General features: G+C 33.0%; 1 protein-coding gene across 2 annotated transcripts in view; it reads left to right on the plus strand.

Annotated features, from left to right (window-relative positions):
- Nucleotides 1-27414, plus strand: part of LOC118196922 (neurexin 1-like) — an 894564-nt gene that overhangs the window by 830861 nt on the left and 36289 nt on the right. For both annotated transcript variants that reach the window (XM_085827476.1, XM_085827475.1), the window contains exons 17-18: nt 5456-5634; nt 26518-26689. In XM_085827476.1, coding sequence (XP_085683602.1) covers nt 5456-5634; nt 26518-26689 — 351 coding nt within the window. The remainder of the gene's footprint in view (nt 1-5455; nt 5635-26517; nt 26690-27414) is intronic.

Below are 27414 nucleotides of genomic sequence, written 5' to 3' on the forward strand. Positions count from 1 at the left end.
ACCCAAATTTATTTCTATTAAAATTTTGATAATATTTTAGGAATAACTAAGTGTAAAATTTTTAATTAAACTTTTAACTGAACAAGCTATAAAATAAATTATTTAACACACCAAATCGACAAATAAAAAGTTTAAAGAATTCCAGTAATTAGACTCATTTAATTGTTATGAAGAAAGCAAGCAAAGGAGAAATCTGTCATTTTGTTTAATTCACTAAATCTAAGGTGAGGTCCGGTGGTGCAGTGGCTAGCGTATCGCGCAGCAGCACCACAGGTCCGGGGTTCGATTCCCGACCTGGGCAAGGTCGACTCAGCCTTTCATCGCTTGGGTCGATAAAATGAGTACCAAGTTCGCTTCGGGAATGAAAGCTGGGGGTCCTGCAACAAGCTGACCACTTGTTCAGGGTATATGCGTGCACACCCCGGGGCCCACGGTCAAGAAATCATATTTGGGGCACTGCAGGTCTTGGCCCATTAAGGCTGTTACGCCACTGAGTTTTAGTTTAAATTTAATGTATGTTGATAAATATTTGAAAAGATTCAATCATTTTCAATGTCTAAATCTATTCTACTGTTTCATTTTCATTTTCAGTGAAGTTGAAAAATATGACTCATAAAGATCTTTATGTTGGCACAAATAAAAACAATACATAGATAGATGTTTTTCTGAGCTTTAGATACATCAAGACTCAAAATTCTGTGATCTCGTTTTTCATCGTAAATTGTGTTTCTAAATCAGTCTTCAGCCTCGGAAATCATCTTGATATTCATTAGGAATATCTGAACTAGTTTATTGGTAAATCCAAATAATAATCGTTAAATTCTAGAAAACATAAATTGAATGTAATCTCCGGTGCATTCAAGTGATGTAATTTTCATTTTTTAGAAATTGCGGAATCGTTTTTCTTTCCCATGTGAGTAAAGGACCGATAGCGATTTCTCAAGCAGAGAAACCTTTTTAATATTAGACTTTCTTTTCCAATATTAGACTTTTTTAATATTAGACTTTCCTTTTTTTCTTTTCCTTTTTTTCTTCCAAACATTCAGTGAATTTTATCATATCTGCATTTCTTTCTTGCATTTAAAGATTCAGTTTATTCAGCTGCTCAAAACTCCCGGTCGTATGGACCATTCTTCCATATTGATCCATTCTTCATTTATTACTTTCTTTGAATATTTCATTAGTTTATTACTTCCTTAATAGGAATTCTGACCACAATAACAATTTATAAAAAATCTGATGCGTACACCACATGACTTCCTTGTACGGAATATTAAATTATACGCATTATTTCTTGCATTTCCTTTAAACTTATTGGATTGAATTAAATCTACTTCGCCGACAGCGCATAAACCACAATAGAATAAATGCATTCTTTAAAATTCACTTTGTTTACCATAGTGACACTCTGGCGCTAGGTTCACTTAACAGTATTTCGTATATTTCGTTCATTTTATAACTCAGAATGCACAAAATTTAATTCATTTAAAGAATATAATTATCTAATCATTGCCACATGTTCTATTCAAATACTATAAAGCTAGAATGATGTATAAAAGAAATTAAGCAAACAAAACAAAAAAGAAAATGTTTTTCACAGACGATTGAGTATTTCTCATTCAATTAATTCAGTTCTCACTTCGCGAGAAGGCAAAAATACATAAAAACTCGAAATATCTGTATTAAAAATTAAGAAGTAAATCTTAAACACTTATTTCCTCAAAAAATTCCAGAAAGGATTAAGCATGATTTAATTGGCAATAATAAATGAAGGCGTTATCTTTGTTGTTGCGAAGCAAAGTTTCTCTAGATTGGCCACAAATCCACTATCCTGCTGTTTCAAATGTAAACAAACAATGGCCGTCATCAAGAATAGTACTAGGCTTAGCGACACTTAAACAACTTTAAAATTGTTGATAATTCTAAAAATATTGCATAGAGATTTACTAAAGGCATAAAACCCTTAACCGGAAGATAAGAACAACATAATTCAATCATTTTTAAAGCAGAAAATGTACAATTTACAAACATATAAGAGTAAAGAAACTGAGATCACTCAGCCGCGTAACAGAGTGGATATAGTATGTATAAATATATTTATATACGTTTTGTGCTGCTGATTGCAACCAAAATACGAGGTGCACATCTACATGTTATAGTAGTCCTATATAAAAAATTTCAACGTTACATTCTGAGGTTACTCGTTTTTGAGTTATGCGAGATACGTACGTACATACGTTCGTACCGACGCCACGAAAAATTCTCTTCAAAATTCATTTTAAAGAAGTTTTATAATTTTTTTGAAGGAAAAGAGTATTTTATTTTGTCCTTACGTACAGATGGCACGCAAAAACATCGTTAAATTGCATTCGATTGCAGTCAAAATGGATATTTTCGTTGAAATATGCTGCCTGAAACTTTTCGCGATTACAATATTTCCTTTTTACTTCGTACAAAGAAGTAAAAATTAGCTTCGAATTTAACTACATAAAAAACTGACTAGCCAGTGGAAATTTTTATATTGCATTGCAATCTCTTTGTACTAAAAATTGAAGGGGCATTACTTAATGAAAATATATATTTATTTTTATACCGTAAAAACGTTATCATTAAAATGCTTATGCTTTAAATCATCTATAAATATTTTACTGCTCAATGGTATTAATAAGGAAAGTTTGATCACAAGGAGTTAATGATTCATTCCGTCAAACAGAATCATCTAAGCCTAACAATATGATTTCATTCCCACTGTCATTTCTTCTACGTTCATTTGTAAGTTGTTTTTAATTTGAATTACTTTAATGACTCCCTCTTGTTTATCTGCTTAAATATGCGTAGCTTATGATCTCGTTTTCGCTCAAAAACTTTTTTTTCTCCTCTTACCCTTTTTTTTTAAGATTTTTAAGCATATTTTCCTTTGTTTGGCCTAATTTTTAAGCCGCGTTATGTCTGAACAGTCATAAAGAGAGGAAGTAACTCTCTCGCTATATTAAACAGATTTTCTTCCTTAAGTGACTTTCTTGTAATTATAATCAACTATGACATCATTACCATCATTTACAAATTAATGATTTCCCTAAGGGTATCACTTATTTCACTGCAGAAAAGTATTTTTATTTAATACAATATGTAACCTCTGCTTTCGTGTGAAAAAATGAAAGATATAAGGAATGTTACATTTTTTCTTTTCCTATTCTCAGTTGAGAAGTTATTTCATTCTTTAATGCATTCAACAATCGTAATTTTATTGCTAAATAACTAAGATTTTTATTCTGGCGCTTTTTTTCAGTTTTTTCCCTTCTTCCATACATTTTATTTCTTTAAAAGAATATTCTTCCCTAAAACTTAGCTAAATATTTAACCTTATTGTTTATTATTTCGTTTGCAATTTTTTTGTCACAATATTTGTTTGTGATATTTTCTATTTTATACTTGCAATTTCTAGCCGATATTTTGCTTAACTATTTACTCAGTTTTCATTTATACACCTTATTTATTATAGTTTACTACATGCCATAAAATTTTTATTATTTTGTAGTTTCTTGCCCTTTCAAATACAGTAAAATTACTTTGAAAAAGGTTCATTACTTTAATTTTCGTATTAATATGAAAATGAATCTTCTTTTTTTGTTTTAAAAATAACTTAATTACGCCCGCTGAAAGTTGATGCCTTTATGAAAAATTTTGATAATGTAATCAAAATCGCTGGTCCTCCCATAGGTTTGAAAGTGATTATCTTCCAGCTCTCTTTTCTAATCAAAAATCTTCAGCTAACGGATTTCTTTCTCAACTTTTACATTTTCGTTTTGAAAATTCTTTTAATCTTGATTGATTATTCTTAATTGCAATTTATTTTCATTACTCTTTTCTTGGGAATTTTTTCCTTAACTTCTGAAATAATAACTTTTACAGAACGTTTTATTTCGAGAAAATATCGTGTTTGTAATTCATTCCCTTTTTTGCTTTTTTAATATTAATTATCAGATGTAATCCGATGCACTTTGAATTTTTGAGCGGAATTTTATGAAAGGAAGATTTATACTTTATTTATTTATTCGTTATTATATTTTTTGTATATTCTTCCTTGTTTATTTTGTTCTGGTTACTTTCCTGTTTGTATTATGATATTATGTTTTACCGATAACTTAATACTTTAGTATAAGCAGTTTATTTCATTTTGATTTTTTTCACTACTGATAAATTAACATGTGTTTGCTTAATGTTAATTATCATCCTTTCTTATCTTTATTTATTTAACTTTGTGTTCCTCTTTTGTTTATTGTTTGTTTTCCAGTACTCTTGCTTAATTTCGCATCAGGACACTTGATATCTTACGATATAGTTCAAAAATTTTATTAGATAGGTATATATATATATATATATATATATATATATATAATGTTATTGCTTGATCATGTGCATCATCACTGTGGGTGCCCTCAGCTGTGTACAGATGATAATTTTAAGATATAATCTTAAAGAATGGACGAAACTGGAAAAGTAAAACTAGTGGCAGGGCGAGCCAACGAAAAAGAGAAGAGGTGAAGAGCGAAGAGAGGGTTGCGACGCAATTGACCTTTTATGCCGGATTGCATTTCAGATCATATGACAGTTTGATGTCCAGATGTTGGGTTCAGATTTCATCGATAAATGCGCATCAGGATTGCAGGGAGTTGAGTTAGAGAAATTACTGCTCTGTTATTTGGAATGAAAAAGGGAATTAAAGGGCTATTATTAATTTATTGTTTGAAAGATAGATATTTTATATTTTGCATATCCAACCTTCAAGAAGAAAATGGCTGGGTGTGAGAGAAAAGCTTTTTAAGAGAGAAAGTGCTAAAGCGTTATCAAATGAAGAGAAATAATTTGAAAAGCACAAATCCTGAAATTTTGACTAGAATTATTATTTTGTCTACCGTGATGGTCTGCATGCTTTATCCGGCCCAAACTTCCACAATTAACACGAGCAATGGCGGTATATAAACTTGGTGTTTATTAAACTCCCAAAAAAGAAATCGTATGCTGTTAAATGCGGCGAGCTGGGTGGCCATTTTAACTTCTTCTTATTGTGACCGTTTTTAAAATAAGCAGTTGCAAACCTAGGAAAAATTATTTTTCATATTTTGTTATTTTATTCAGTGAAACTCAATAAGTATCGATGATTTTATTTTCATTCAGTGTGTGTTCAAATATTCAAGCGCAATAAAATTCACTGAAGATATTTTAATGTAACATGAGCGAATATTAATTGAAATTAATAAACCTAAATTACAGCTCTAATGCTGACATTTCCTTTTTAAATGTAAAATTTTCATATTTAAAACGAAATGGTTGCAAACTTTCAAAATGATTTTGAATTTTTAAAGAGCGTAATAACAGCGAAAGTTATAAATTTTCTTACGCTTTATTCTTTATAAATATATCACATTTTTATCATTTAAATTTCTTTTTTCAGAGAGTATTTCTTACAAGTTTGGAGCGAAAGGAGGTCTTATATCATTCACTTACCCTTCCGACAAAAGGCCGGATACGAAGAGCGATCTCTTAGCACTGGGTTTCATCAGCTCTACAGACAACGCTGTTCTGGTTCGAATAGACAGCGGAAGCAGCAATGATTACATGGAGCTGGAAATCGTAAGAAATATACATCATTCCATACTTTTTCCAACATGTTTTAAATCAAAATTATTAATATTCAGAGCTGTTTTATAACATACCTCTGAAGTCCAAAGAATCAAATCGCGATGTGAGCTTGATTGCGCTATTAATTTCTATCCAAATGTTTTAATTCTGCATTCGTGCTCTCAAGTTGTAGCACTACAGTGAAACTATACTGCGATTAAAACAACATCTCTTATTGATGCACTGTACAATTAGAATTTAAGTTATTAATAAATTACATTGCCGGAAGTTCATAAAGTTGATAAGCGTTTGTTTATATAAACAAACGTCATCTATACATGGGACATCCGTAGAACTATTCTTTCACGGGCTACATTTATATCTTAATATTTGCAATTCAAATAGACAACCCAGTTCCTCTTGTCAAATATCGATTACCCATTAAACAGCTTCAACTACACTCATGTCCATAAATTAAGGATAATTCGGAGTCACGCGGAAATCGAACTCTAAAATAAATATATCACCTGTAAAATCACTACACGCATCTTCAAGAATCATATGCAAATTTCAGGAAGTAACCAGATGACACCGATGGTACGTCACAATGACGAGAGTGATATATAAGGAATACAGGCAAAGAAGTAAAATTGTTCGCAGGCGCTTTATAAGCATTTCAGTGCAATAACCGAATAGTTATGACACAAAGGACGCATTTGGATGGTTGTTTACGTGGTAGAATTATCGGCCGTCTGGAATGTGGGCGTATCCAACTGGAAGTATCAGACGAACTTGGAATTGCCCAGAGTGTCATCTCCAGGCTTTGGCAACGATTCCAAGATGATGGTAATGTGAGTAGACGGGACAGCACAGGTCGCCCCAGAGTTACAACGCCGAATGAGGACCGGTATTTGGCAGTTACTGCCAAAAGAAACAGGCGGAGCACAGCCTCAGACCTGTCTCGTCAGCTCTCTTCAGCCACTGGTACGACAATTTCAAGGCAGACCGTGTACAGACGCTTAGGGCAGATTGGTCTATATGCTCGTAGACCTGTCAGATGCGTTCCACTTACTGAAATGCACTGTCGCCTGCGGTTAGCCTGGAGTAGAGAGTATGCATTGTGAACACCGCAACAGTGGGCTTGTGTGATGTTTTCCGACGAGTCCAGGTTTAGCTTGTAGTCTGATTCTCGCCGGACTTTCATATAGAGACCTCCAGGTACCCGTTACCACCAAGAAAACATCATTGAACGACACCGTTACGGTGGTGCAGGAGTGCTCGTTTGGGGTGGAATTATTCGGGTTCCAGAACTGACTTGCATGTTCAAATTGGAACCATGACAAGCCAAATCTATCGGGACGTCATTCTGGAAATGACAACTCCCGTCCTCGCCGTGCAAACATGGTAAGCGAATGCCTTCAATCGGAGGATATCACCCGTATGGACTGGCCAGCATTCTCACCAGGCTTGAATCCAGTAGAGCACGTATGGGATATACTTGGCCGACGAGTTGCAGCCTGTCAACCTCCTCCTACATGTTTACCGGAACTTCGGAGAGTATTGCTTTTTGAGTGGTGTAATATCCCCCAAGATCAGATCCATAATTTGATACTCAGCATGCCTAGGCGTTGTACGGACTGTATTGCATCGTCCGGGAGACATACAATGTATTAACAATTATACCAACCATGTAATATTGTTTTTTTGTAAATAGGGTTTTTTTTTTTTTTTTTTTTTTTTTTTTTTTTTTGTAATTTGCTACAGGGAGAAAAAATCGCTAATTTTTTTTTAATAATATCAAACATATAGCATCATTTTTTGCTCTTTACCTTTTGTTTAATAAGTAAGCTTTTCCAATAAGTCAAATTTGTTTTGCTTCTAACTCTTCCTTTGCCTGATTTTGCATTATCCTTAATGTATGGACATGAGTGTATTTTATATTAGAACATGCGTTCTCAACCGGGGCAAATTCCCCTGGAGAGGTTTCATAGTTTCAGGGGGAATTCAGTCACCCCTTTATTTAGCTGTTAAGTATTTAGTCTTGGTTTATAAATATAAAAAAATAACTATTATTATTCATGTTTTTGGTATTTATCAACATTTTCTATACCGTTGTTATTTAATTTATAAAATACGTTAAAAATAATCTAAATCTAAAAAATATATATTGTTACGAATTTTGTATTTAGATACTGATTTTAGTAGAATTATACCATATTTGCCAGCGTATAAGACGCACTTTTTTCTTTGAAAATAGGTCTGAAAAACAGGTTGCGTCTTATACGTCAATTCTGAGGCTTAGACGTAGAAATCTGAGTATTTTATTACATTCATTTCTGGAAATTTTCTGTATTCGGAGTTATGAGATTTTTTCTTGCTTCCTTGCGGAGTGTGGGAATATTACAATTGCGTAGAGTTCAGTGAATGTGAATACATTTTTTATCGACTGTCACAGCCGAGTTCGTTTAAGCATTCCAATTTTTGTGAACGTCTTTTAAGTGTGTGAAATTTCTACTGTGCAGTTTTCTTAAATTTGTTGGCCAGTTATGGTCCAAAAACAATGTCTGCATTGCTATAACATAACATACAATTGTGAGTACGTATGCTAAAGAACATGGAAACAGGGCTGCAAAGAGGCATTTTGTGAAAATGCCTCTTTGCATTTTGCAGTAACTATTTCGGATCATTATTATAATTTAAATAAAAATTGTTGAACATAACTGCTGCATCGCTATTTCGCTGCCGACTTATCGCTAAAGCATAATTTCATCTCGTTGGTTGTTCAGACGTAATTTTCTATAATGAATGATGCTTTTTCTTTGAAAATATTCCCAGTAAAGTGCAGAATTGTTCACTTATTTGTTCGCCGCTTTTTACGAGGGTAAAAACAATTGGATTTTTGTCAATTTTCTTTTACTTTTACCCTCAACTGTGAAAATGATAAGAACTTGGTGGAATCAGGAAAAGGATGTAAAAAAAGCAACTCATAGGTTAGGTTTTTGCAGAAATTATTACTTTGTATTTGTATTAATTTATATTTAAAATACCGTAAATTCATTGTAATGATCAGTAATAAAGTTTTATCCTTCAAAAATGTGCATAAAAAAGGGAGTGCGTCTTATAGGCCGCTGCGTCTTATACACTGGCAAACACGGTAATTAAAATTATCTTATTCCCCCGTGCAATGCAGCGCGTGCATTTAACATTGAGTAAATCGATATCTCGGTAATTTTATAAGGTATGTCTCCCGCCTTCTTAGCGTGCCCTTGTGGTGTAGTGGTCTGCACGCTGGGCGCGTATTCAAGAGATCCGCGGTTCGATTCCCGGCGAAGGCATTGCCCATTTTTCATCTTGCCTGCTGCCAAAAATACCTAATGTCTCTACAATTTGTATTGTTGCGCGCATACGGGTTCATTACGAAATGAATGCACAAGTCCGATGAAAAATGAACAAAATTTATTGTTATCATAACAAATATGCTTACATTTCCTCAAATTATCGTGCAGTATTACAATATCTCACAATAGATATCTTTTAACTACTCAAACGTTCAGTAGAACTTAATTCAAAACAGCTAAAGAAAGCTAATCCGCGAATTCGCTACAATCAACAAGAGCAGTTTTCTAAACAAACTCTTAAAACAACAACAACCTAACTAAAAATAATTGACTGACTGAATTGAGAGGTTTTCCTCCATCTTATAAGATTTTTAAATCGCGCGCGAGAACTTTCTGGAACTTTCTCGAAATCAAAAAGGGATATTTATTAAATGTTACATGCACGCGCTCTTGTATTTTAAATTTTCCGGCTTAGCTTTCTTTTAATATTCGTCACGAGCTGCACTGCGCGGGAAATAAAACCATTTAATTTGCAATTCAACTAACATTAGCTATTTAAATACCAATACCGTAACAGTATTGAAATTTAATAAATGTAATTGACCACTATATTTACTGTAACCCTAATTCCATCCCCTTACTGATTTCCAGAAATCTCGAGAAGCAGAAAATGTTAGTACTATCTCGCGCGGCCGGTTGAAAACTATTTAAAGCCGGGAAAAGACACCTCAGCTCAGTTGTTGTTTACTTAGTTGCTTAGTTATTGTTATTGAGATTTATTTAGTTCCGCGTGAACTGAGATATCTGAATTAGCTTTCTCTTTAGATAACGCTTTGCATTGCTTTGTATTTTAACATTTTTAGTAGTTTGAAATATAAGTACTGATTATACTGCGTGATATTGTGAACACTTGAGCGAATATCTCTGAGGAAATTTCAAGCATTCTGATATATTTCTTTTGATAAGAATAAATTTTATTAACCTTTTATCGGACTTGTGCATTCAATCTATTACGAACAGTATGTACTTCTGAAGCTTTGGAAAGCAACGGGGATTGATCTTCTAGCGATGGTAACAAAGTTCGGTACTATTCCGGTTTCGAGGGCCGTAAAAAGTCGCCAAACTATTGCTGATGCCAATGCTGCCAAAAATAATTGCGGCAACCCTAACAATTACGGCAAGAAAGGAGGTATAATAGTAAATAACTATCTAAAGATTGATGTTTTAATTTAGATGAAAGTTTAATTTCATATAATACTTTTTTATTATTATAATTTATATGAAAAAGGCTAAACATGACTGAATAGAAGCATAAGAGTCAGTAACTATTTCGGATCATTATTATAATTTATATAAAAATTGTTAAACATAACTGCTGCATCGCTATTTCGCTGCCGACTTATCGCTAAAGCATAATTTCATCTCGTTGGTTGTTCAGACGTAATTTTCTATAATGAATGATGCTTTTTCTTTGAAAATATTCCCAGTAAAGTGCAGAATTGCTCACTTATTTGTTCGCCGCTTTTTACGAGGGTAAAAACAATTGGATTTTTGTCAATTTTCTTTTACTTTTTAAATGAAAATAGGTCGATGTGGACATAGATAAAGCCAAGGGTGTGTGCAGTGCCATTTTTGTGCAATTCTGGGATTTTTTTTAAAGTGAAAATAGGTCGATGGGCACATCGATACCGAGTATGTGCAATTCTTAAAAACGCGTCAAGCAGTGGGTGATTCTGCACTTTACCCAAAATTCTATTTCCGACTTTTCGTCGTGGGCAAATTGTTAAATCCATAGGATATTAAAAAAGGATTTAAAGTCAAAAAAGGATTTAAAAATTAAACTAGTATTTCAATGGCGTCGTAAGAAATATAGAACTATATAAACTTACGCAATTTGAAATCGGCGCGTACGCTAGATTTGGAGCGTGTTTTGTGATTTGTTAAATGGGCGTGTTTGCTAGATTTGGAGCTTTTGCGCATACATTTTCGCTGCAATTTTTTACAGTCCTCGAAACGGAATAGTACCCAAAGTTCCATGGGAGAAAACAGCTTGAGAACCTTTATATTAGAAGAAAGCAGTTTAATGGAAATTTATAACTCTGAGAATGCTATTGTTTTTATTTTATGGAGAAATTTTAAGGAAAATAAAAAGTTACTGCTAATCCACGCGGCATGAGATTCTTCATTATCTTCAAATTTGCAACAGCGTATTGCTTACCGGTGTAAAATGAAAATTTACAATTTTAATGCATGCAAAATGCAAGTTTTGGCTGGTTTCGTTCCGGCTGATATTACAGCAGAAAAAGAATATATAATCTTTCAGCTTATAATGAACAAAGACAAACAAAATAAACTTCTTCCTGGAACCAATCCTTTAACATAAACTGTTGGACTAACTGTGACAACAAGGCTGCCTTCTGGTGAGTAGCCAGAGAAGTACTTCAGTAAAAGCCAAGGCTCCCACTAGATAGGTTGTTCCAGACTGTTGCTCTGTAATTTTTCTTAAAGTTGAATGTGATGTCCGTGTGTAACTTAAACCTGTTAATAAATATTTGTTACACTATACCGGACTCTTCTATGACCCTATCTAAAACGACCCCTTTACATTCCCTATTTTGGACAAGAATTCTTTTCTGAAAGTATAGAACGATATTCAAGTTAAAATGTAACAACAACCTGCGGAAGAATCGTCTCCTACCTAGAAAATAAAAGGATCCCAAATGACACAGTACTGTGCCCGACACAGTGCCTACACAGATGGTTCGAAAATGTAAAGCGAAGTAGTTGCAGCCAATCCCTTTAAGTTTGTTACTAAGTTCACAACAAGTACGAAATTAGCCACAAAGTTGAAGAACCTACAAGAACTACCCTACGAGAGTTCTAAGAGGAATTTCTACTGGACCAAATTCGTGTGGGCTTTTTTGTGAACGAAACAGTTGATATGTTAACCAAAATGTCTACAGATTCAGGTGAACTATATTTCACATCTAGGCTTGTTAACCTCATCCTTAGTATAGTAGCCTTGTGAGAGTGGCAGGACTTTTTGTGAAAGCCTTTTCATAAATAGGAATTTGGATAGAGACACAGTAATAAAGTTCATAAAATCGGTGAGCAGAGTTTATAAGGATATAAGAGGATAGAAGGTTGTGAGGCAGGATGGAGCTGGTGGATATAATATAGAAATTATTAGCAAGTTGATGAGGTGCTATGTCAGGCTCTGTAGTCAAAGCTCAAATGGGCGATGTCTAGGCTGGAGGAGCAGTTCTTTAGCGCATGGGTGAGCAAAATGGCTACAAGAATGGTGCTACTTTGGTAGACGGTTGCACGGATTTTGGCGATTTTTTGGCGATGTTTTTTTGGCGAGCGATACGACTTATGGTAAACCCATTGCTAGACAAGTTGTTTATGGTAACGGATACTTTGTTGTCATTTTATTTTAAAAAAAATGCGTTTTATTATGCATAAATTCCGTGTTTTAAATATTATTTATGACTTCAGAATAATAAAAATGAATTTAATTTTGCATTCTTATTTGAAATAAAAATTTTATTGTTTATGATATTTTATGGAATTTTATGTTGTGAATGATGTAAAGAATGACGTCCCATTATTTTAAAAGTAATTGGTTTTATTAATATCCATAAATTTAATCTAATGTTTTAAACATTATTTATGGCTGTTAAATATTAAAATACAATTTAATTTTGCATTTTTTTAAAATATGATTTTGTTATGAATGATTATTTAAATAATTTTAATTCTATGCGTGATGTAATCAGCTCCCTGATTGGTTACTGAATATTTCTGCATTACCGCGCCATTTTAAAATTTTATTATTCATCTCTTCGAATTCCTCAGATTTCAAAGCGAATGGATGTGTCCGTTTCGAAAATAAATGTTGTTATTGGTAATTACCAAGAATTATTGGTATCGGAATAAAAAAAATTGCCGTTTGAGGCCTTATTTTGGCCAACATGGCTTTCCTAATCAAAGATTTATTTATAAATTGTTAATAGCGTCAGAGGAAATTTATTTTAAATTTTTGGAGAAAACATGGCTAATTGCTTCTTCAATGAAGTGTGAGAGATGTGGATCATACAGATGAAGATCGTTAGCGGACCGGATTTTTTTATTTTTTTATGGTACTTATCAATATAATACAGGTTAAAAAATGTAAGTACATAATTTTCTTTTACTTCATAATTGTATGCTTCAATTTTTATTAAAAAATTAATACAATGTTTTAAAAAATTCCTGAGATATTTATTGCCGCATATGTTTTAAAGTTAAATAATTAAATCCTATATAACTTATTTTAAAGTATTTAAGTAATATTTTAATTATTTTAAACGTTAGTATGATGTTTTTAATTCGATATTCAATTTAAGTAATATTTTAATCCAATTAAATGTTGCGCAATGTTTTTATAGCGGTGTTTTTATTCTATTATATGAAAGTAATAATTTAACCTTACTTTAGCATTTTATAGTCTTAGTAAATGTATTTATTTACATTTGCCAGCCATCTTAAAAAACAACGTTTTCAACCAAAAATTAATCCATTATTTTTAACGATATTTATTTTTTTTAAAGTTTCGAATACTTTACTATATGCGTAAAATACGTAAAAACAGCATTTTTCAAGATGGCTGACGACTGTAAAAACCGCGCCAACAATTGCGCCAATGTAAATCGCCAAAAATCCGTGCGACCGTCTACCGAAGTAGCACCAAAAGTTCTTTCCAGAAGATGCTTTTCAAAACCTAACTCAAGCTTTTACTAATTCATAGACATTTTCTGAATTATAATACAAAAGTTAATATAAAATATTCTTTATATCAATATAATGCTTCAAGGACTAATATTTTTCATTTTATTCTGAAGTGCACTTAACTTCAAATCAAATGAGAAAAAAAGTGTCTTCACGCGCTATTATCAATTAATGATTTTAAGTATCTATATAAAAAAAGGGTTCTCAATCATAAACACCCTGCAGTTCACGAATCTGACATTAGTTGAAGAATGACGAACTTCATTTTGTTTGTATAGCACAGAGAGATTATGATATCGATTAAATATTTCAGTAATTTATTAACATTAAATCTGTAGAAGTAATGGACACCAATTATTATGAAAATCGTAAGAGCTCGCATCTTTTTAATCGAAAATCATATTACAAGTATGCACAAATGATGAGTTAATATTCTCTTTACTAGTCTGCATAGTCAAAGGAAAATAGTTATTTAGAATCTTAAGATTAAAGTTTTGAAGGTTTAATATTTTTATTTTTATAACTTCATGGGAGTATATTTTACAAAATGAAATTCATATCTTATTCTTAACTCAACTAGTTTAGAATGGCCATACCCTTAACTATTAAAAAGATGATTAAATATAATTAATCGATGAAAGGTAATTGACATTACTCTTTGCATGAGTTATAAAGGTTCTAAAATATGTGACTGGAGTTATACCATCGAGTTATTTTAAAAGTATATATCAAATTGCCGCACATATTTTTGTTTTATTTACATTATTGTGCCGTGAACTTTCAACCACTTTTTCATCACTAAATATGAAACATTTTGTCATTTATTTGATTTTTAAAATCATTTTAGCCATATATCGCACTGTTATTTCTCCAAAATTCATCTTGAAACTTTTATTGTAGTCGATTGTTAACCATTCATATCCTTTTTCATATTTTTCAAATTTAGAACTGCTCAGCAAGTGGTAACGAGAGAAATTTTAAATAATTTAGTCCATATTTGTGTAAGTTTTAGGACTTTAAGTAAAAGGACTTATTAAAAAACGCTAACTGAGAAAACGCAGTTTAAAAAGAATATAAACTCTTTAAATAATCATTAAATCATTTCAAATTCCTGAAGTAATATTTTTTCCCTGATGAGTTTCGATATATATATCTAAAATAAAGCCTGCTACTATTCAATTGATGAATACGCATAAGTTGCAAGCTTTCATTTGAAATCTTATTTGACTGGAAAAGTCATAAAATGGACGTAGAGTTTTTTCTGCTTTTGTTTTGTAAAACACTTCCAAAACAATTTTAAAATATAAATTAATTATAACATAATTTCCAAAACATTTATAATCGATATCAATAATATTAATTTGTCGTTCTATTCATTTTTTTTTCAAAAAGTAAATTTCATTTTTAAGGAATTTAGGAGTAATTTTAATTAATTTGTAAGGAACTATTATGTTAATCTAACCAGGTCTCACGATTTAAATCTTTACTGTCACTTCTCGGTTCTGGTTCCCTACCACAATGCAAATCAAGTTAAAAATATTTACTACGAAGTTTTCGAATTGTGAAACAGAGCAAGTTTCTGCCTCTCAAGGCAACACTACTACATTTCTGCTAGTTCAGATAAGCTTCTTCGGCTTTGCGTTATATATCGTGGCCATTTAAATTGTTACGCCGGTGAGAAGTTAAAGCCAAATTCGCGTTAAATCAATTATGTAGACTTTGGCGACTAGTCTTAGTTTCAAATTTACTTCTTATTTCAAATTACATCCCCTCAAAGAGGTTGGCTAAATTTTGTTAAATACGAGACGTGCGTTTTGTGCTCAAAGTTCTAATTTAATATAAAAGGTTCGATTTAAAACCTTCCCAAGACTCTGTCGTACAGATGAAGCGATAATTCGCTCCAATTCTGTTAGAAGTTTGGACTAATTTTATGTCAGTCATATTTTGACAAAAAGTAAGCATATTTTTATAAACAATTTTGTATTCTAGTCGATAACATGAATTCAAATCAGCAGTCAAATCTGTTACAAGTACTGCCGTTATTAATTTAAAGTAATATTTAATTACGGCGAAATTAAGGCATTTTTACTTAAAGTTGGCTTTTTTATGATGAAAGTTCGAAACTGAAAAGAACACTTTACAGGAGATAAATGCGAAAGAAGTAAATTCACTGTGAAAGGAAATCGCGCCGGTGGTGGAGGTATCTAGTATTCATTCTACAAAAGTTCCGAACCTGATTTAGATCATCTGAGCTTTCCATTTCCTCATCATCACTAGGGAATTCCAATAAAAAACTGTCAACACTACCAGAATCATTTGTAGAAAATTCAGATTCGTTGTCTGATCCAATATCAGAATTACATTCTCTTATGACCCATCGTTCTTTTATTTCATGATAAAATTGGCAAGAAATGATATACACTAAACTTATAACTTCGCAAAGCTTAATACACTTGTAGAGTTCCTCACTTTGTAATTCTAAGTTACTGTTGGAAGTGAAGAATTTTAAGAACTGTTAAGCGAATAATCGCTTGAGTTCGTGTGACAGGAAACAACAAGATAGAAGGGTAAAATAACCCTTTATTAGTCCAACTAAAGTTTAACAAACCTCCATTTTGGAGTGTACAATAAAGACAATACAGGCCTTTACAATAAAGGCTTGAACTTAAGAGACTAAGAATTCAACTAAACTAATCTTAACTAAAGAGATATATCCGAAACTATCAAGATTCTAACAGAGTTGGCCCCTTAACGCTTAATTGGTTTCGATGCTATCAAGGGCCTAAATTACGGCCGAGCGTAATAATAGATTACGAGAGAGTAGCCTAAAAAAGGAGGATGCGTGCAGCCAGAATACCTGGTATCTTTCTCACTAAGACCGAAGAACTTCGCGGTTAAATACCGCTCTTCCTCATTATGTATTCAGACGTGATTCTAAAATTACATTCTGTCCTGAAGTGGTAAGTTGAAGTTAAGAATCAACAGGAAAGGAAGTTTAACTCAAAATTTAACTGATAATAAAATTAACGTAATCCTTACTCACTGAACAGTTGCAAACAAACTCGCTGAATTTCTCCACTCAATGTGTTAAAGCCTGCCCTTAAACTGGTTTCACAATCCAATCTCTCCTGGACCACTACAGTCATCTAATAGAAACACTGCAAAGTAAAAAATTTTAAAAAGCCGAGAAAATCATTGGATTGGTATAGGAAAATACACTGCCCGAGGGGTGTAAGAGGAAATAAAAAGAGATTCCTTTTAACAACATCTAAACGGTAGTCGGGTAAAACATTTAAGTGGTTAATGCTTGTTCCAGCCCAATTTTCAATAATGTTACAGTCTTGCTTGATCACTTTGGTTATATCACATCTTTCTGTTCATGTCTGTCACAAATAATTTCTATTTTTGAATAAGCATTACAAAATTGAGAGGTATTATACATAGAAATATTTGCTAAGCTTGAGTTAAAAAAAAAAAAAAAAAATCTGAAATGTTTCAGATTTTAAATTACGTCCAAAGGGGCGTTTTTTAACATTTTGTGTGTTACCTTTCTTTATTAAATATCATGTTCCTCGCACTTAAACCATAAGATCCAGTGCAACAGCAATATCGCAAAATAGTTTTAAAACGAGCCTATCTTTAGAATTTCCGATACAGAGACTCACGCGCTGGAGATAAAAATGTTTTTTCTGCACAACGTTGCCATTGCTCGCTTTGAAATCCTTGAGTTTGTTAATCAAAAATTCGTCAAAGTTTTAAAAAATAGGAAATCGATCATAAAACAAATTTCAAATTTCAAATTTGGTCTTCCACATGCTCATATTCGTTGGAGGATTACGTTATTCAAAATTCGATGACTCTATGTACCGTTGTTTTATCACAATACGAGAAATATACATACATTTATGCAGATTTTTCATTATTTAATTTCTTCAAATATAATGCAGGACTCTAACATTTTGTGGCAACAGTTTGAAAAGTGAACCGACATTTATGAGTCCGACGCAAAATGCCAAAACGAAACTAATAGTCCTTCGGGATTCAAATCCCTTTGGACTAAAAAAAAAAAAAAAAAACTTAAAATTCAAAAGTGAAAAACATTTTTTCCCCGAACTTCGTATTTAAAATCGATTGCATGTAAACAGAATTTGCTGATAGTTGCATGTTCCTCTTCTTCCACACTGATTTTTAATTAAAAAAATTCACACAATTAAGAAGTAAAGACAAACAATAACTGAGATGAATGAGGCATTTTTAAAGGGCTGGTAAATGTTTCTAAATCCTTTTTATACATTTATTATCATCAGATCGTTTCGAAATTATTTCTCAGTGTAGTAAGGATATTAAAATAAATTTTTACCAAAAAAATGGAAAATGGGTTTGTATACTTAATTTGGAGTACCAAGTCCCCTTAAAGAGTTGTAGAATCATTAGGATTTTTTGAGCAATGCCATCGCCGGAACTCGAATCTGGAACTCTCGAATATCCGCCGAGTGTGCTACCGTTACACCACAAAAAAGGTAATGCCTTTGTACACCTCTCTCTCATAAAGAAGGGAGAAAATGCCTTATATACTCCTTTTTTTAAATGGTCACTGGGGTTCAGAGGACCCAATCACCAAAGCCTTATGGTGAAGAAGCGTCATCCATCAGTTTTTAGTTCAGGGCCACTGTAGATGTCATAGATTTATTTTAAAGTAGGAGACTTGAAAAATGAGCAATGCCCTCTCTGAGACTCGAACCTGGACCTCTCGAATACGCGCTGAGTGTGCTACCGTTACACCGCGTAGGCATGCAGAAAGGGCAGAGAAAATACCTTATATAATCTTTGTTTAAACTATGGATGGATGCTCAGCACGTCCTCGAGAGATGCCTATTATTTCAGAATTTGAGAAATTAATTTAAAAGTAATTTTCACGATCCTTTTTTAACATTTATTGAATTTAAAAATCTTTGTCGATTAATTATGAAATCTATTCACAGTGATCGCCGGGCAGTTGGCGTTCTTGTTTTTGTTTAGGGTTGGTTATGTTGTGAGTTTATGTTCGTGTTTGTGTTTGTGTTTAAGCTTTTCGTGTTTGTTCTTATATGTTTTTTTTTTGTTTGTTTGTTTGTTTTGTATTGTCCTCTTTCTTATATTTTAGTTCTTTTATTAATGCTCAATTATATTTAATCACCTTTGTTTGCGATTGGACCGGGTGGGGCCAGTTACAATCATAAGACCGTCCTCGAGACGGTTAGGTGGACTGGACTTCGCCCAATACTGGTAACCTTATAGAGCTAACTTGAACGGGTTTTCTTTGATTTGTAAAAGTCTCTCAAATATTTCTTCGAAGCCAAATAGATTTTATTGTGACAAATTCAATCCTGTTAATAGGGCAATATTTTTCTTCACACAGATCAGACATTTATTCACTTGCTGATTTTAATATGATTACCTAATAGGAAACATCGATAATTAAAAATCATTGTTTATCTTTCAAGACTTGAATTTCTTTGAACTATAGCAATTAATAACTGCTGGGCGAATGAAATTTCTATTGCTGCGGCTGAAGATGGATGTAGCGCATTCGATGAAGTTGTGAACTTAACGAAATCGATAAGAGTTATAAAAAGCTCTCTCGCTAAGTTCTCAGTTAATCCTTAATCGATATGTTAAGTTAATTGACTAAATGCACGACAATAAGTCATTACCCGGTAGCATGCAACTTCTTATGAAGTTTTAATCAACCCAAGTGATGAAAGGTTTGAAATAAGCATTATTTTGAAAAATGATCATTATATTCTTCATATTATCGTATTTCGTGCTAGGAATTAAGATGGTCTTTCTGTGCTTCGAAGAGGTTAACTCTGATTCCTAAATAGTTTTAAAATTAAGAATGCACGAAGACGAAAAATTATGAAGACTATTAAAGTAATAAGGTATTATTAAGAAGTAAATTCTAGGAAGACAATTAAACTTCCAAACAAAGCACATTTATTAAGAAATTTGTATTAAACTAATCCAGGTGGTTAAGCTAATTCACGAAGCTCCTCAGTTATTTAGCCTTATAGACGTGAAATTCTGTATGGGAAGGTGATTTTCGTATTGATGACACATAAAACTTTCTGCCAGCTTTTGATGTACACTGCGCAAAAAAAGGGGGGCAGTTCTATATTTCCCGTTCTACTGAGCCAATTAAAGAAACTCAGCTTGCGTTTCTCATGTCTCGGAGGCACGACTTAGGATAGGTATTAGATTTATATTTATTATTTATATTTATTATTTATATATTGTTCTGATATACACACTTTGACATAAAATCGGACAGTTTCTGAAATGACATGCCAGTGCTTTTCCATATTTCAATTCTACAACTAAAGTTAGCCTATATATTAAATTTGGCAATTTTTGGTGAGAATTTTACGGAGAAATTAAAAAATTTAGCTTGGCTCATTTTTTTGTCAGTTTCCGCCAAGAATAATTCACTTGGCGAACTTTTGAATTTATAGCAACCTATTTTCCTTTCCAGTTTTTTCACTGCACACGTGCGGGGACAAAGTCATCATTCATACTTTCAAATAATTTTAACAGAGTGCGTATACTGCATTTTCGCTGTTATCGCTTATAACAAATATATTAAATTTCAGAACACGCCAATATGTAAATTCACGTATATCTTAGGAAATTTTGAATAAAAATCTGATGTGTACACCACATGACTTCCTTGTACGGAATATTAAATTATACGCATTTTTTCTTGAATTTCAATTAAATTGATTGGATTGAATTAAATCTACTTCGTCGACAGCGCATAAACCACAATAGAAAAAATGCACTATATTTGTATACTATAACGACACTCTGAATGCACAAAATTTATATCATTTGAAGAATTTTCGTTGCCACATGTTCTATTCAAATACTATAATAAAGCTAAAACGATGTATGAAAGAAATTAAGCAAACAAAACAGAAAAGAAACAGTTTTTCCCAGACGATTGAGTATTTCTCATTCAATTAATTCAGTTCTCACTTCGCGACAAGGCAAAAATGCATAAAAACTCAAAATATCTGCATTAAAAATTACGAAGTAAATCTTAAACACTTATTTCCTCGAAAAAATTCCAGAAAGGATTAAGCATGATTTAATTCGCAATAATAAATGAATTCGTTATTTTTGTGTTGCGAAGCTTAGTCTCCCTAGATTGCCAACAAATCTACAATTCTGCTGTTTCAAATATAAACAAATATGTCCGCCATGTTACTCGTATTTAAAACTTAACCGCACTTAAACAGCTTTTAAATTGTTGATAATTGTACAAATATTGCTTCCAGAATTACGAAAGGCATAAAAACCTTAACCGGAAGATAAAAACAACATAATTCAATCATTTTTAAAGCAAAAAATGCACAATTTACAAACGTATAAGAGTAAAGAAACTGAGATCACTGAGCCGGGAAACAGGGTGGTTATATATATAATTATATACGTTTGGTGCGGCCGATTGCAACCAAAATACGAGGTGAACATCTACATGTTATAGCAGTCCTATATACAAAATTTCAACGTTCTGAGGCTATTCGTTTTTGAGTTGTGAGATACATACGTACGTACAGAAGCCACGAAAAATTCTCTGCAGTATTCATTTTAAAGCAATTTTATAATTTTTTTTTGGAGGAAAAGAGTCTTTTATTCTGTCCTTAGGTACAGATGTCACGCAAAAACATCGTTAAATTGCAATCGATAGCAGTCAAAATGGATATTTTCGTTGAAATATGTTGCCTGAAACTTTTCGCGATTACAATACTTCCTTTTTTACTTCGTACAAGGAAGTAAAAATCTCTAATTTTTTTGCATGCATGCTTACAAGTACATCTACTTTAAGATGATGGTAAAACGTTTGTAGGTTATAATTCAAAACGTTTTTCGAAAAATTTATAAAATTTATTTTAAAATACAAATTTTGAAAATAAATCATAAAAAGTGGGCGAATTTTATTTAGAATGAACCTAAATTTCGAAATGCGAAAGCAAGAGTCAAAATAGTTTAATTAAAAAAAAAGATATTAATAAATAACAAATTAATTAACATGCGGGAGCTAAAATGTTGAGAGCTAATTTTTTTGAAACTACTCTTGCAATTTCTACAAAACTTGGCAATCTGGAATATTATGAGTCGCAGGAACAAAATATGAAAATAAATTGGTATGCTATTTCAGAAAACTTTCGATTTTGTATTTAAATACCTATGCTAGAATAATGTTATATATAAATCTAATATAAATCGTAGGTCGCGCTTTCGAGACTTTGAAAAATGCAAGTTGAATTTCGTTAATCGGCCCAGTAGAACGGGATATAGAAAAACAGTCCCCTTTTTTTTGCGCAGTGTGCTCGGTTTCGTGTTGGATGTATATCGGAAGAAAAGGAATCAAAGTGCGAAAGTCGTTTTTTAATTATAATCAAGAAAATACCATTTATTTATGGCATTTTGAGGAACTTTGAAATTTCGGGGTTAAACCCGTAACAGTCGAAGTGTTGGCAGTAGATGCTGAAAATTCTGATATGACCGCTCAAATCCTTTTAAAGAATTCCTGTGTTATTGGCTTAGAATCAGCAAACCTGCTGTAAATTAACAAATTTTCAAAGTAATTGGTTGCATGTCTGTTACATCAAAGTACTGGAAACGTTTTGGTTAAAAGATATCGCATATCAGACCAGAAATTTTATTTATGATTTGACTGCTATCGAATTTATTTATGCTGAATAAATATATCTAACGAGGTTGTAGTCTGAGGTAAAATGACAAAAGATAGACACTACATTTTGCAGATAATTCATATTGTGCATTTTGATTTAACTCTTTGAGGGTCAGGAAAGGGCAATTAACTTTTTCACCCAAACTCTTGTTTTGTTTACTATACCAGGTGTTGCAATGAAATTATTTGTGACAATTACACATATTTTAATCAAGAGGCGTGAAAAAAATGACCACTTCTGGTGGTTAATGTCAATGACCACCAACCACAGAACACATCCCTACAAATCAATCGCTACGGTACTCATGGAAGCAGTTTTCTTTATCAAGCAGAGTGTAACTTTGCATGTTCTGTATTCCCACACTGGACTTGCAGGGTTTTTCTTGGTGTTTCAAAATGCACATCGTCGTGATGTTGTCTTCGATGACTGATTCTTATTTTCTTGAAGATGAATTGCTGCATCAACTACTGGCTTATGTTTCTTGATTGCCATCTAGGCTTCTTGATGCTTCTTGATTCTCTTGTAATGTCATTACAAGGGAACTTCAGAAAGGGTCAGCTTTGGTTAAACAAATTAAATGAACTCAACAACTTCCTTAAAAAGAAAAATGTTAATCTAAATTCGAAATAAACTCATTACACTCAGAAACTTAAGAAATGATACTGAGATTAATGTATTGCTAAATCGCGGCTGCGTGAATGATGTTTCTTCCAGTTTCTATTTTTCTTCTCGAATGAAACATATATTTGCGTGTCAGCTAACATCTGAGCATTAATATAATGTCATTATGCCAACCACGCATTGTTACAGTGCGTCCACACCATACGTATTTCTTTCAATTAAAGAATTTAATTGGGCTTTATTTTATTTCCATTGGGTAAGATAAGAAGAATCAAAAACCTAATTTGTCTTCTAATCCAATGATGACTTATCCTACCCGATCGGCAGTAACGTCAGATCAGGTCTCTGCTATCAGAGCAAGAGCACGAAATTCGAAATTCATCGCAACAAGAAGTCAAGATTTCGCCTGTCGTTAGCAAGAGCCTTGAGCACCTTATAGGCGACAGTACGACTTTGGTCAGTTCCGCCCCCAATTTTGAAAAAGAGCACCTCGAAGCGACGAGGTCCGAGGGTCTCCGGCCCCTCTTCTCCTACCACTAACTTCTCGAGAGGACGTTCGGATCGCTGCATAGTTTGACGTCCACATGCCGCATAGACATTATACGTTTAGAAACAGCCATGCCTTCTCCAGGATTCGAAATCAGGCCCTTCGGCACTGCAGTCAATGTCTCTAACCACTGTCCCGGTTGGGTGGCAATCCAATAAATGATGTGCATTGATAAAAGGAAGCAGTATCTCATTTGAGAATAAGTTTATTTCAGCAGATGATTCATTAAAAAAATGCAAGTAATATCAAGCGTAAGTACTCTACGAAACCCACCGAAGATTCGAATTCTGTTGAAAGCACGTGTCTGTGCAAATGCTTCACGAATAAAAAGTTTTCAAAACTTATTTTATTGCGTAAATAAACTTATCAGGCATAAACACGTAATTTGTGCAGAAAATGCTTAAGTCAATGTTTTCGCTTAGTAAATACACGACAACGAAGCGTCCTGAACAGCGAAAAGTTTAATTTCCTTCGCAGTACTCAAGAAAATAATTTCACAAATTTATGGGAATTTTTCTATTCGTTTTGTCACAGCCTATCACAGAAATTAACACTAATGTTGCCGTTACGAACGAACCTATTGGAAAACATTTTATTTGCTACTTACTTTAAAATTTACTGTATTTACAGTAATCTTTCAATTAACTCTTTCATATGGAGAGGTTTTACGTAACAAAGATATTTTTGTTTTGAATTACTTCATAATCAATCAGTTCTTCATCACTTAGAGATTTCAGTTTGGTGTTTGTATGTCTTTTGAAGGGAGAGATCAGTTTACTTTTGAACCTAATAACAAATGCTTGCATGTAATCAAAAGCTTTCTGCAATTAAACGTTGAAAATGACACACATTGAGTGCAGAAAGCAGAGTTATATCCAGACTAACTTTTGAAATGAAGAAAGAAACATGCGTTTAATCGAATCAGAAAAAATTATCAGGCTGTAATTTTGTAGAATAGCTTTAAAAATTGGGCGTAAGAAAATTCGTTAAATCATGGTTCTTTAATTAAATGTGTGGTATTATTTTTGAATAGTTGGAAATTAAAAAAGAGGAAGCCTTATAATTTTTGGCTATCATCGATTTCGAACTAGCAACATATAACTTTTATTTACATTTCCTCATGTGTTAAATAAGTGGAAATAGATAATCTGTTAGAAAGTTAGCTTCAACAGATATTCCAGTCACAAAATAGCTATATGACACTTCAGTAATAAACCACAAGCTAAATGGGTGTAAGTATATTACACCTTATATTATTATTGTATAGTTTTACGAGGGAAATCAAATATTTGAATAAAAATATAAACGTAGCTTTTGAATAAAAGAATGTTCTTTTTAAATATATTTCTCTTTCGTATAACTAACACTATCCTGTTTAGTATATCAAAGTGGGGAAATTACATTCAACTTGACGGTAACAACAGCATTTGTATAAGCAAGTCACCAAATTTATTCTCTTCATCACACATAATGTAAAAATAGGCAAGGTTTTCACTAGTAAATTGTATTGGGTTGTTCGGAAAGTAATTTCGTTTTTTCCCGTCAGAGGACTTAATTACATTTTTTCGAAACCAACTTCACACTTAAGCCGCATAACCATTATATGTCTTGAGAGCTGATATTACAAGGCTTGTGTGTGAAAAGGTTCTATTAATTCTACGCAGTAGTTTTTGGTTGGTGCCTTTTAAATATGGAGAGCAATAAGCAGCATTTTCGTCATATTTTACTTTTTTTACTTCAGAAAAGGTAAAAATGCTGTCCAAGCGAGAAAAAAATTGACGGATGTGTATGGAGAAGGCGTGTTAACAGTACGCCAGTGCCAGAACTGGTTTGCAAAGTTTCGATCCAGCAATTTTGATGTCGAAGTTGCATCACGGTCTGGAAGGACGGTCGAAGCTGACAAAGATGCGATAAAGGCATTAGCTGATGCAAATCGGCGTATAACCACACGAGAGATCGGTGAGAGGTTAAATTTGTCGAATTCGACTGTTTATGGCCACTTGAAAAGCCTGGGCTTAACCTCGAAGCTCGATGTGTGGGTGCCCCATGTTCTTACGGAGCGAAATTTGTGTCGTCGCGTTGACGTGTGTGATTCGCTCCTCAAACGTCAGGAAAATGATCCATTTTTGAAGCGGATTATTACTGGGGACGAAAAATGGGTCGTATACAACAATGTGAAACGCAAGAGATCATGGAGCAGAAAAGATGAACCGTCTCAAAGCGTTTCAAAAGCCAACATTCACCAAAAAAAGGTGATGCTGTCCGTTTGGTGGGATTTCAAAGGAATCGTTATTTTTTTAGCTTTTACCGGTCTACTGTCATCAGCTGGACAAATTGAATGATGCACTTAAACAGAAGAGACCAGAATTAACCAACAGGAAGGGTGTAGTGTTCCACCAGGATAATGCGAGACCTCATACAAGTTTTGCCACTCGCCAAAAGCTTTTACAGCTTGAATGGGACATACTGCAACACCCACCATATTCTCCAGATCTGGCGCCTTCCGATTATTATTTGTTCCGGTCCCTGCAAAATTTTTTGGATGGTAAAACCTTTACCTCAAATGAAGATGTCAAAAACCACCTGAATCAGTTTTTTGCCAGCAAGGACCAAAACTTTTATGAGCGGGGAATCATGTTACTGCCAGAAAGATGGCAAAAGGTGTTGGACCAGAATGGCGAATATATAATTTAATAATTATTCATTATACGAAAATTGTCTTTCATGTTCCCCAAAAAAAACGAAATTACTTTCCGAACAACCCAATATTTCCAACTTCTTCACTCGTACATTTCTTTAATTTCCTATTTTAACTTGAAGGGAAGTATAAAAAATAATGTTTTATATCATTGGTATCTAATTAACGTTTGACTCATTTCAGGTGGATGGCAATGTGTTCATGGTATACAACATGGGCACCGAAGATCACCCTATTGGTGAATTAAGTGTGAACGTGAACGATCATCAATACCACGTGGTTCGATTCACTCGATCAGGCCCCAATTCCACTATACAAATCGACGATCACAATGTCAGAACAAAACAACCAGCAGGTATTTCTCAAATTTTCTATTTTTCTTTTAAGAAAAATCGTATCCCCGTGTATTTCAGAATTAGGAGAGTTTTTTTCTATACTCCATGGTTACATTTGCCTTGCGTAGGTGGTAAATGGCGATTTGAAAATTTTTAATGATTCCATAAACTTCATTAACTATAAACTCATAATAGAAAAACTAAAAGCTTTGACAATTTATATTACGCTCTAAAGGGCACTTTTTAACGTTTTGTGGGTTACCTTTGTTAATAAAATATCATATTCTTCGTACTTAAACCACATAAAATTCAATTCAACAGCAATATCACAAATATTTAAAAACAGCATATCTTTACAATTTTTTATACACAGTCTCGTGAGCTGGAGATAAAAATGTTTTTTTTCTTTTATTATTATTATTATTTCCGTACAGTGTTGCCATTGCTCGCTTTGAAATCGTTGAGATTTTTAATCAAAAATTCGTTAAAATTGTACAAAATTTGAAATAGATAATAAAACAAATTCAAAATTCAGGCTTCCAAGCGCCCTTGTTTGGTTGGAGAACTACGTTATTCAAAACGATAACATTTGGTGGTAACAGTTTGAAAAGTGAACCAACGCAGAAAGTGACACGCCCCAAAATGCTGTTTTGAGACTAATAGCCCTTTGGGTCTAACGCCGCATATATATATATATTATATATATATATATGCGTTATATATGTAATAATAAAATTCCATAGTC

Source organism: Stegodyphus dumicola, chromosome 12, assembly GCF_044657685.1.
Source record: "Stegodyphus dumicola isolate Sdum_Otavi_A_Nest chromosome 12, ASM4465768v1".
NCBI lineage: Eukaryota > Metazoa > Arthropoda > Arachnida > Araneae > Eresidae > Stegodyphus > Stegodyphus dumicola.